Source organism: Diceros bicornis, chromosome 34 (assembly GCF_020826845.1).
Source record: "Diceros bicornis minor isolate mBicDic1 chromosome 34, mDicBic1.mat.cur, whole genome shotgun sequence".
NCBI lineage: Eukaryota > Metazoa > Chordata > Mammalia > Perissodactyla > Rhinocerotidae > Diceros > Diceros bicornis.
The window spans coordinates 24242837-24253470 of record NC_080773.1 but is presented as its reverse complement, the minus strand read 5'-3'; the positions used below and the strand labels follow the sequence as shown (position 1 = coordinate 24253470).

At 61.2% G+C, this 10634-nt stretch overlaps 2 protein-coding genes across 2 annotated transcripts; one reads left to right on the top strand and one right to left on the bottom strand.

Moving 5' to 3' along the window:
- Nucleotides 1-5: 5 nt before the first annotated feature.
- Nucleotides 6-10323, top strand: FAM83E (family with sequence similarity 83 member E). The gene is made up of 5 exons (XM_058529749.1): nt 6-2359; nt 3328-3495; nt 3769-3893; nt 7257-7701; nt 9446-10323. Exons 1-5 carry the CDS (start codon nt 1886-1888, stop codon nt 9719-9721), a joined length of 1488 nt encoding a protein of 495 aa, XP_058385732.1. The 5' UTR covers nt 6-1885; the 3' UTR covers nt 9722-10323.
- On the bottom strand, nt 5660-6040 carry SPACA4 (sperm acrosome associated 4). The gene has a single exon (XM_058529748.1). The coding sequence runs from the start codon at nt 6038-6040 to the stop codon at nt 5660-5662; it is 381 nt and encodes a 126-aa protein (XP_058385731.1).
- Nucleotides 10324-10634: the final 311 nt, after the last annotated feature.

Here is a 10634-nt window from a genome sequence, read left to right as displayed (position 1 = left end):
TGGACCTCGTTGCACCTGTTGGACCTTGCAGCCCCCTACGGTCGAAGCCCCGCCTTTTCCCCCAAGAACCAGGTGTCGGGTTTTTCTGCACCTGCTTCCTCGGAGCAGTCACACCCGCCGCTATTAAAGGACCCACGCTCCCCTCCCGGATCTGCCCGGCGCTAGGGACCTTGGGTGGGGCCGCTGTGGGGGAGGGTGGTGCGTGGGAACTGGTGAGGCACTCTCCCTGCTCCGAAGCCTGAGTCTGGTGGGCTGCTGGCCCCTGGGCGAGCAGCCCAGTGACTTGGTGCTTCCAGGACTGGGACCTTCCTGTGTCCCGGGCCCCGCAACCCGGGCCTCCCCAGCGACCTGCGTCGGCCCTCCCCCTGTGTTGACACAAGGGGCTGGGTTTCCCATATCCCAGGCTGAAGCCTGATGAATGAGGCAAGACGGCCAGAAGAACCGCGGAAATAAAAGCAGGAGGTCTCCGTTTCCCTGTTCTGATTCCTCAGAAAAGGCAAGACAAAGAGGAGAAGGGTATGGAAATCTGGCCACCTTGGGGCATGGGAGGGAGAGGGAGACCTGGTTTTATTCCTCTTCTCTTTGCAGGGCTTGTCGCTGTGGTCTGCAGGAAGGGAGCCGCCTGGCTGCTGGGGCTGGAAGGAGGGGCTGCTGGTTTGCAGGGATCAGGGGTCCACAGTCCAGAGGTTGGGTCAGGAACCTCAAAGGGGCAGCTTAAGAGGGAGACAGGACACAACATAGAGCAGGCCTGTCCAGGAGAAAGTGGGCTGCCAGCTAGCAGGAAATAGTGGGATTCAGGCAGAAACCCAGACTTGGGCAGCTTGGCCAGGGAGCAGCATAGATCAGAGGGCAGCCCGAGACAACTCTGTGGCCCAGGGCACAGGCAGGGGCAGCCAGTCGGAGGAACGGCGGCCAGTTCGTCGGGTCCTCAAGCTAGAAGTGCTGTCAAGATCATGGGCCGGTTCCATAGTAGTGGAAACTTCTGTACAGCACATCCTCCACTGCAGCAGCCTGAGCTGGCGTGAAGGCCCGGGGAGCAGGGTCTTCAATCCACAGAGGACACTGCCCTAGTACCCCGGCTGGGGGAGAGTGATGCCCAGGCTTAGGGCCGGAGTGCATTCTTCCTAGGCTGAGACAGGAGGTGCCCAAGATGGTCAGCCAGTGAGAGCTGGTGAGTCAGCTGGGTGTTCCACTGGGCAGGCGGATACTGAGATAGTCAGTTGGAATCAGTGTCTTCCAGACAGTTGAAGAGACAGCCAAAGATAGTCACTTAGACGTGCTATTGGCCAAGGGCATACAGGCAGCCCACTCTGCCTTTATTTAGGACATTTGGGTGGTTGGAGACAGGCAGACAACCTGTTGCCTGGAGATGGTCGGGGAGTCAGCTGGACCTTTGGCCTTCTCAGGTGGGTGGTCAGCCTGACCAAGCCTGAGCCACCTGAAGGGTCGGTTGGGGCATCGTGTGGCCAGTGGGCTGGAGGTTGTCGTGTGGGGGGGAGATGAGCAGCTGATGGGTCACAGAGTTGGGGACGGTGTCAGGTGGTCAGCCTGACCAACACACAGGGCCAGTCGTGGGGTCAGTCAGAGCATCAGAGACAGCTGGCGGGAAGGGCCGATGGCCAGCCACTCACGGTGGTGGCTGGAGGCTGGTGGGTTGTGGGTCTGAGCAGTGCCACACATTTGGTGGTCAGTCATTTGGCCAGTCTGATAGGACGGTGAGCCAAGGACATTGCAGGGCACCATTTGGACTTTCTCAGGGCTATTCTGGAAGACTTGCATGGCCACATAGAGTCTGCCTGTCTGGAGACCCCCAGGTGGTCAGTCCCCCAGAGACGGCCAAACCCTCGGACACCCAGCCCCACGGTCCTCCCACCTGAGCGTCCCAATGGCGGCCTCCCAGCTGGCAGCTCTGGAGGAAGTGGACTCGGGGGCCGGGGGGCTGACCCTGACCGAGGCCAGCCCTGGCTGCCTGTATTCTGAGGGCCAGCGGCTGGCACTTGAGGCTCTGCTGAGCCAGGGTGCAGAGGCCTTCGAGGCCTGTGTGCAGCGCGAGGGGCTGCGGCCCTTCCTGAGTGGGGATGAGCTCCGGGGCCTGGCCGCGGCAGCTGAGGACTGGACAGCAGCCAAGCAGGAGCCCGGCAGGACAGCAGAGGGAGCCACCGCCGCTGATGGGGCCTCAGGCAGCCTGACCTACTGGCCTGGACAGTCAGAGGAGCCGGTGCCCACGCTGCGGCTGGGCTGGCCGGAGGACCTGACCTGGAAGGGTATCACCCGGGCACGGCTGTACACCCAGCCTCCTGGCGAGGGCCACCCGCCCCTCAAGCAGCTGGTGCGCGAGGAAATCCAGGCTGCCCGCAAGGTGGGGGCCTTGGGGGCCTGGTGTCCATTCCCCAGACCCAGACAGCCCCACATGCCAGTTCTGGGACCTGGGAGTCCACACCCCCAGAACTTCTCCTCTTCCTCTTAGATATGGGGTTCCCCACCCACTCCCCAGGACCTGGGTGCCCTTAGGCGTCCATGCCCCTTGGACCTAACCATGACTCCCCTGGTCTGAGTCATCTGCTCCACCCCCCCCCCAGGGTGGGTGTCTCTGTCCTTCCCCCAGGGAGGGCCCGGATGTCTCCCTGCAGCCCCCTGGATAGCCCGTTCTTTATTTAATAGGTTTTGTGTCTGCCAGCTCCCACAGTAACTGCTTTACATGGGTTAACACGGGTAATCCTCATGAGGGCCCCTGTGAGATTGGGACGGATGCCCACTGAGGAGATGGGGAAACTGTCACGGGAGGTTAAGTCTCTTCCCTGTAAGTGGCCAAGCGGGGATTTGAACCAGGGCTGTCTGGCTGGTGAGTCGGGGTTCCTCACCACCACCTTTTTCTGTCTGTAAGACACAGGCCCTCGGCACCCCCAGTCCCCAGAGCTGGCCCTGGGGGCCCAGGGGGTCAGCCCTCCCACCCCTGGCACCCGGGGCGCCCGAGGACCCAGTGTGTGGTTGCCTACAGTGTGCTGCGAGGGTATCCAGCCCACTGACCCCTGGAGCAGGGCTGCCATGCAGTGTCACAGCTCAGGGGACACTGTTCACCACTGCAGACATGTGACTTATGATGACAGTTTTCCAGCAGTTAGAGGCGGGGTCTCCACAAACGGCTGCCTTTTCCTCATTTGCATGTAGCGTGTGTCTGGGGGGTCTCCCCCTCAGCCCCCCTGAACATCCCAAGCGGTCCAGGCCTTAAACCCCCAGCCCCCAGAGCACCCATCCCCAAGGGCCCCACCCTCTGAGTGTCCCCCTGAGCCCCAGGCTCCATCCGCAGCCCCTCTCCCCGCCCCCCAGCTGGTGGCCGTGGTCATGGACGTCTTCACTGACCCAGACCTGCTTTCGGACCTGGTGGACACCGCCACACGCCGCTGGGTGCCCGTCTACCTGCTCCTGGACCGCCAGCAGCTGCCTGCCTTCTTGACGCTGGCTCAGCAGCTGGGGGTGAACCCCTGGGCCACTGAGGTAGGGACCCCTGAGTCCTCATTCCCCAGGTGCTGGGGTCCATGGGGGCAGAGCTTTCCAAGGGGTCCTGGGTCATTGAGGTTGATGCTAGCGGAGAGGGACCCCTGAGATCTGATGCCCATGGCACTGGGGGACACGGGGGAGCTGGGGCAGACCCTTCTACGGAGTTATAGGCCACCCAGGTAGGACGAGCCTGGGGGGACCGCCAAGCCCTCAGCACTGAGCGGAGGTCTGTCGGGTCGGCTTGAGCCAGGGTGTGCCCTCCCACCCCAGAACCTGGACATCCGCGTCGTGTGGGGCTGCAGTTTCCAGAGCCGCTGGCGTCGGCACGTGAGCGGCCACGTGCGGGAGAAGTTTGTGCTGCTGGACGGCGACAAGGTCATCTCAGGATCCTACAGGTGCGGCTTCCCTCTCCCCACACCCCCCGGGGTCCTGTCCCACCTCTCCCTCAGCATGCGCAGAGAGGACTTGACTCCGCTTTCCGACCCTCAGTCCTCATCTGTGAAATGGGTATAAACACCCTGCCCAGGAGAGGAGGGATTGTGAGGCAGAATGGGTATGGGCTTGGGGCCAGGCCTGCCCAGTGACGGCACTGGTCCTGCCACCGGCCTGTTGGGTGGCCTGGGGTGAGTCTGCATCTCTCTGACCTGTGTTTCCTCACCTGGAAAACTGGGCCCACAGTTTGTGTGTGGGAGTTTCAATCCAGGAGTTACCTGGATTGCAGTCCTGGCTCTGCTTGCATGAGTCCCTCCATCTCTCTGAGCATCTGTAAAAAAAAAATAAGAGCTAGGGGCTGGCCTGGTGGCGTAGTTGTTAAGTTCGCACGCTCCACTTTGGCTGCCCGGGGTTCGCAGGTTTGGATCCCAGGGCGGACCTACGCACCCCTTATCAAGCTGTGCTGTGGTGGTGTCCCATATAAAGTAGAGGAAGATGGGCATGGAGGTTAGCCCACGGCTAATCTTCCTCACCAAAAAAAAAAAAAAAAAAAAAGCTGGTTTGCAGACATCCCTTAGACCAGCTCATGTCCCTTCTCTGCTCTCTTTGGGGTCCGACTGACCCTGGATCCTGGCTCCCCAACTTGTTAGCTCTGTGACACTGAGCTGGTGCCTCCCTTGCTCTGAACCTCAGTTTCCCTATCTGGAAAGCACAGCACCTATCTCATAGGGTCGTAGCACGCAGGGGGAAGCGAGTGGACTCTGGGCCAGATGGCCGGGTTCAACTCCTAGCTCTGCCAGTTACTAGCTGTATGACTTTGGGCAACTGACTTCACCTCTCTGTGCCTCAGTTTTCCCCTCTCCACAGCGGGGGTGATATGGTTAGTGCCCCTAGAGTGAGGTTTCTCGACAGAGGTGCCACTCCCATTGGGGTCCAGGTGATTCTGTGTGGTGGGGGCTTCCCTGGGCATTGTAGGAGGCTGAACTGAATCTCTAGCCTCTACCTAGTAGATGTCGGGAGCATCCGCCTTCCCCGATCATGACAACCAAAAACGTGTCCAGACATCACCAGGTGTCTCCTGAGGGGCAGAAGTGCCCAGCTGAGAACTGGTGCCCTAGACGAGTGGCTTTCAGCCTCAAGTGTGTATCAGAATCACCTGGAAGATTTGTTAAAACAGATTCCTGGGGCCCTAGCCCCATTCAGCCGGCCTGGGATGGGGCCCGAGAATTGGCATTCTAGCAAGTTCCCCGGATGCTGCTGGTCCGGGGACCACACTCTGAGAACCGCCAGCATGGAGCCTGGGATGTTTTGAAGAGAACCAACCTTCCCAGCTTTGCTTGAGGATTCAGTGAAATAACGGTGCCTGGCATATAACATAAGAAGTGCTTCATAAACATCAGCTGTTGTTTATTATTATTATTTACCATATTTCATTGACTCTAAGGGGCCACCGAGGAAAAGGAGCATCCTGATAAAATGTGAAAAGATATGCGTGTTAGAACCAATGAAATTCAGTAGCGCAGTCAAAGCCACGGAGCATGGTTCCCCACCACTGAGGATGCTGTGCCGAGCACCGGGCTCCCGGTGCACGGCCCTAGAATGGATGAAGCCAGGGCCACAAGAGGTTGTCCAGGGCCTCTGGCCGTTTAATGGGGGAAGGGGGTGGAGGCAGGGGGCACGGGGAGCAGGGAACCGGGAGACCAGTCCCAGGCCCTGCCCTCCACGTAGGTCACAGCAAATGTCGGAGCAGCAGCAGTGTGCCCAGCGCCAGGCTGGTGGGGGCCCCCGCCGTCCGGCCGCCTGTGGGGCTGGGGGCCTCGTTACACAGCTGACCGTAGCAGCAGTTGGTGACGAGGCTGTAGGTGACGCCCATGTAGCTGACGGGCTGCTCCTTGCCGCAAGAAGTGGTCTGCACACAGCCTTTGTTGATGATGGGGCCGACGCCCGGGGCCACCCCGTGGCCCGTGTAGCAGTCCTCGTCGTCCCCGCAGTGCATGTGGGTGCCGGGGCAGCTCGAGGAGTCGGTGATCTCACAGAAGACACAGTCCTTGGCGCCCGTCGTGCCCGGGGGCAGAGCCATCACCAGAAGCAGCAGCCAGCCGAGGACCATGGTGGCCTGGCGGTGGTGACGGTGCCCGAGCCAGGCCGTGGGCTTCTTGGGCCTCCCGGAACTGCTGAATGATGTTCCTCACGCCGGCAAGGCTTTTGTCCCTGGTTCTGGCCTCCCAGGGTCCACACTTGGAGTGTCCTCGGTTCCCGACGCTCGGCGTCCCTCTCAGGAGCTCCGTCGTGACCACAGCTCTTGAGTCCTCGGGTCTCAGAAGCTTCCCCAGGACAGAGACGAGCCAGCGGCTGCTGCCGGACAAGTCTTTGTGGAGCGGAATGGGGTGACCTCACAGACCCCTCAGGGTTCCCACTGGCTGCTCCAGGGCTGAGGTCATAGGTGGGGGGAGGGGTGTCACAATCTGAGGGGCAGGCTGGCCCACCGACCTGCCAGGGAGCAAGGACACTGTCACCCACCAAGGTAAGGATGCTTAGACCAACACTCGCCATCCCAGCCACCAATGTGTCCACTCTGCTCTGGGCCGGGCGCGGTGTCCGCTGGGGCGCAAGACACACAGCCCATGGTGAGCCCGCCTTTCAGATGGGCAGACCGAGGCTGGGGAAGGGAAAGCAACATGTCCAAGGTCCCCTGAGCCAGGATTAGAGCCCAGGCTCATTTAATTCCCAAGAGGGCATTTACTGAGCGCCTGCTGTATGCAAGACCAGTGGTAGATGCTTTAAATAACCAATGTGACAAGAGGAATCCTAAGGGCACTGCTCTCCACAGCTCGCACGGTCTGGGCACCATGTGGGGAGCTCGACCCGTGTTCTCTCATTCGAATCTTCCTACATTTTAGCGAGGAAACTGAGGCACGGAGCAGGCACATAGCAAGTGCTTAATAAGTGGCAGTCATGATAGGAAGCAGCTGAGTCTGCAAGCAGCCCCTGTGGATGTCAGAAAGCAAATCCTGTTTCTTTCTAGAGGGGGAAACTGAGGCCTCCCTTGGTGAGGCCAGGGCAGAGCCCAGGTTTAAACTCAAGTCTGATTCCAGGTGATAATGGAAGTGTCTTAACTCATGTTGTCCACGGGAGACCCGGCTTTACCTACCCTTTGGGGTAGGTACTTTGATGGTTCCTATCCCACAGAGGGGGATGTTGAGGCCAGAGAGGTTGCAGGACTTGCCTGAGGTCACACAGCCTGCCCTGGGACCAGGTTAGGGACTGGTGATGGGGGCCAGGCTGGGCCTCTGGAGCTTCCTGAGCCCTCACTCCATGCCTCCCAGCTTCACGTGGAGCGACTCACGCCTGCACCGTGGTCTGGTGACCCTGCTCACCGGCGAGATCGCCGACGCCTTCAGCCGCGAGTTCCGGACACTGTACGCGGCCTCCTGGCCGCTCCCGCCTGCGCCCACCCCGAGCCCCTGTGTCGGCGCCCTGGGGAAGCTGCCACTGGTCCACAGCTCACACCACGTGGCCCGCCGCCGCTCCGTGGCCCCCGTGTTGGCCCCGCTGCCTGCTGGCCCGCTGGCCCAACGTCTGGCCGCCTGCCGCGTCTCGGAGGGGGACAGGCAGGAGGCCCCGGCTGTCGTGGGGCCGGCGCTTAGCGACATCCTGAGGAGCGTACAGCGTGCCCGGACCCCCAGCGGCCCCCCGGCCCGGCCCAGCCGCTCCCTGTGGGACCTGAGTCGCCTGTCCCAGCTGTCGGGCTCCAGTGACGGCGATAATGAGGTGAGACCTGGTGGCTGGCCTGAGAGGGAACAGAATAGCCGGAAGAGGATGGACGCAGCCGAGGCCCAGAAAGGGGAAGGCGCTCGCCCAAGGTCACACAGTGGGGCGGCAGCGTCCCTGCAGTGAACACTCAGAGCAGGAAGTGTTTTCTGAAGGCCTACTATGTCCCTGGCCCAGGCCAGGAGGGGGAAGCAATGCTGCTCACCTGAGTTCGTAATTGCATCGTCCATTTCCTGTAGCCCTACTGTGTGCCAGGCAGGGGAGTGCTGGGGGGCACAGGGCAGAGACCCCGTGAGCCCTGGGTGGGGATCCCGACATGATAGGCCAATGTGAGGGCTGGGGGGCAGGGTGGAGATTCGCCTTCTCTGAGCCTCAGTGTTCTCATCTAGCAAATGGGCAAGGAATGGTCCCCATTCTCAGTAGTGTGGTCAGGAAGAGGAGTCAGTGAGGGTGGAATGAAATAGAATAATCATCATTACAATAAATTCCCCTGTGGAATTTATCTTTATTTATTTCACGACATCCTCATCTAAGTCAGTGAAGCAATACTCACCATGCTCGTTTCTACCGATGGGGAAGCCGCGGCTCAGAAAGGTTAAGCAACTTGCCCAAGGTCAAAACAACGATCTTTTGAGGGCGCCTTGCCAGGCACCAGGCCCCGCAGCAAGTGCTTTGACGGAAGTGGTTAAATTTAACCTTTGCCACAACTCTGTGTGGTGGATGTTATTACAGCGCTCCACCTGCCCATTTGACAGATGGGGAAACTGAGGTACCAGGGAGGGATTGGCAACCCTGGTTGCCTCTCAGGCCGGGCTTTTAAAGGCTCTGCTTGCTGGCTTCCTGGATTCGTGTGTCACCGGGGTGTTGGCGAGGGGTTTAGGGGAGCTCCGAGGGGTCTCCGCCCCTCCCCCCAGCTGTTAGACACTGGGGTTCCAATAGAACCGTCCCAGTTCTCTGGGAGACCCCGGCATGGCCTCGGTGTCCTCAACTGTAAAGTGGGCTGTCGAGAGGGTAAGAGCAGAGCCATGTAGGAGAAGCACGTGGATGTGCCCGGGATGCAGGCAGACTTGGGGTACATCCCTCTGTGAGCTGTGCCCCCTCTCAGCCTCAGTTTCTCCATCTGCTGAGTGGGAGCTAGAGGCCCATCCCAAGGGTGAGAGAGAAATGTCCCAGGAATTGCCTCCCCAGTCCCGTCACTGAAGGGGAGGAGGGGGATGGGCAGGGCAGGGGCAAGGTCCTCGCCTCACCTGGTCCCCGGCCGCCCTCACCCAGCATCACCTCCCTTGGCAAATATTTGCTCCCCCCAGGCAGCTGCCAGCTGCTTCCTGTTTCTCCCCAGCTGCAAAGCTGCAGGGGACACAGCTCCTCCCCTGCTCTGTAGGGCTGGGGGTCCCAGCCCTCCCCGCTCACTTCCCTCCTGTGGTTCTGGAGGCTCAGAGGCCTTCTCACCTCCCCTCAGATTGTCTCACCCCACTTCCCTCACCTGCCTCCTTTCTCGCCTTCTCCCTCATCTCATGCTTCCTCCTCCTTTACCTTCTTCCTTCCCACCTCCGCCCTCCTCCTTCCCCTGGACTCAGCCACTGGGAGCCTTCTCTCACCTCCTCTCCTCCCTACCTCCCTCACCTCCTCCTCCTCTCCTTCCTTCTCCCTCACCTCCTCCTCCATCCTCTTTCACCCTCCTCTCTGTCCCCTGTCTCTGGGCCCCCAGGAGCCTCCTCTCACCTCCCTCTCTTTCCCTCCACAGATCAAGAAGTCCTGGGGCCCCAAGGACACCCCAGCCAAGGCCCTGATGAGGCAGCGGGGTGCTGCAGGGAGCCCCTGGGGTGAAACAGACTCCCGTCCGCTGGCCTGGTCCCAGCCCTGGGGCGGCCCCCTGCCCCTCATCTCCGCCCGCCGCCTCCACTATCTGTCCCCGACCCGCAGGAGGTTTGGGGAGGATGCTGCATCCAAATTCCCAGAACCCAGAGGCGTCCGGCAGTCAGACTGGGGCCCCTGGGCGGGGGCCAGGGGGCGACCCTGACCGGATTGAGCTGGCCGATCCGAGGAGAGCTGGACGACTGTCACCCTGAAGCCCCCTGCCTCACGGCTGTGCCTTGGACGAGGCTTCTGGCCTCAGGGTCTGGGAAGCGGAAGGAATTTCTTTGCACTGTTCTAGAACTTGGGCAAGCTCTAGACCCCAGTGTCACAGTCTAGAAAACGGACACAAAGTCTAGACTAGCTGGGATCCCAGGACGGCGCACTGTTCCTATTCCGGCCGGGCCAGAACTTCCCAAAGGACAGGTCTGGCTGGTGGCCCCCGTGCTGGAGTCGTGTAGGGGGAAAACAGAGAGGCCCTAGGCTTCCTGCACCCACTGGACTCAGGAGCTCTGGGTCAACTGAGCGTGGCCCAGGAGAGGCGAGAACCCAGTCTGGGGAGCAGAGCTGGATAATGAGGACCTGGAAATCGGTGGGGACACACCTGCTGGGGACCGTCAGGGCCATGGAGAGGGACCCGGCAGGCGCTGTGACTGCTTTTGTGGGCACTAAGGGGTGAGTTGTTGGGGCTCCCGTTTGCCTCTGCTCAAAATAAAGCTGCTTCATGACAGACACCTGCATTTCCACAGCCTAGCAGGAGAGCCAGGAGTCCGGGCCCCCGGCCCCTCCTCCCCCAGCCCCTCCTCCCTCAGACCCAGGAGTCTGGGCCGCCAGACCGTCTCCTCAAGGACCCAGGAATCCGGGCCGCAGCACCCTCGCCCTGGGGGAGTCAGGTGCCCAGCGCTGGCCTCCCTGCAGCATCTTCACCTCCGGGCGGGGCTTCTGAGTCACGGCCCCATTGTCGTGCCACGTGGGGAAGAGGACCTCACCCTCCCGAGGCCCTGGGTGCTCGGTGCGGGGTCCCCACTCCAGCCTCCGCGGTCCCCCGCGGCGCCTCGCCCGCCCTCGCGCGCCCCCTG

Bases quoted from the DNA above. Each gene is read 5' to 3' on its own strand.
- FAM83E (XM_058529749.1), top strand. From the start codon at position 1,886: ATGGCGGCCTCCCAGCTGGCAGCTCTGGAGGAAGTGGACTCGGGGGCC. The intron at 2,360-3,327 runs GTGGGGGCCTTG...CCCGCCCCCCAG, and splicing joins AAATCCAGGCTGCCCGCAAG to CTGGTGGCCGTGGTCATGGA. The intron at 7,702-9,445 runs GTGAGACCTGGT...TTCCCTCCACAG, and splicing joins CCAGTGACGGCGATAATGAG to ATCAAGAAGTCCTGGGGCCC.
- SPACA4 (XM_058529748.1), bottom strand. From the start codon at position 6,040: ATGGTCCTCGGCTGGCTGCTGCTTCTGGTGATGGCTCTGCCCCCGGGC.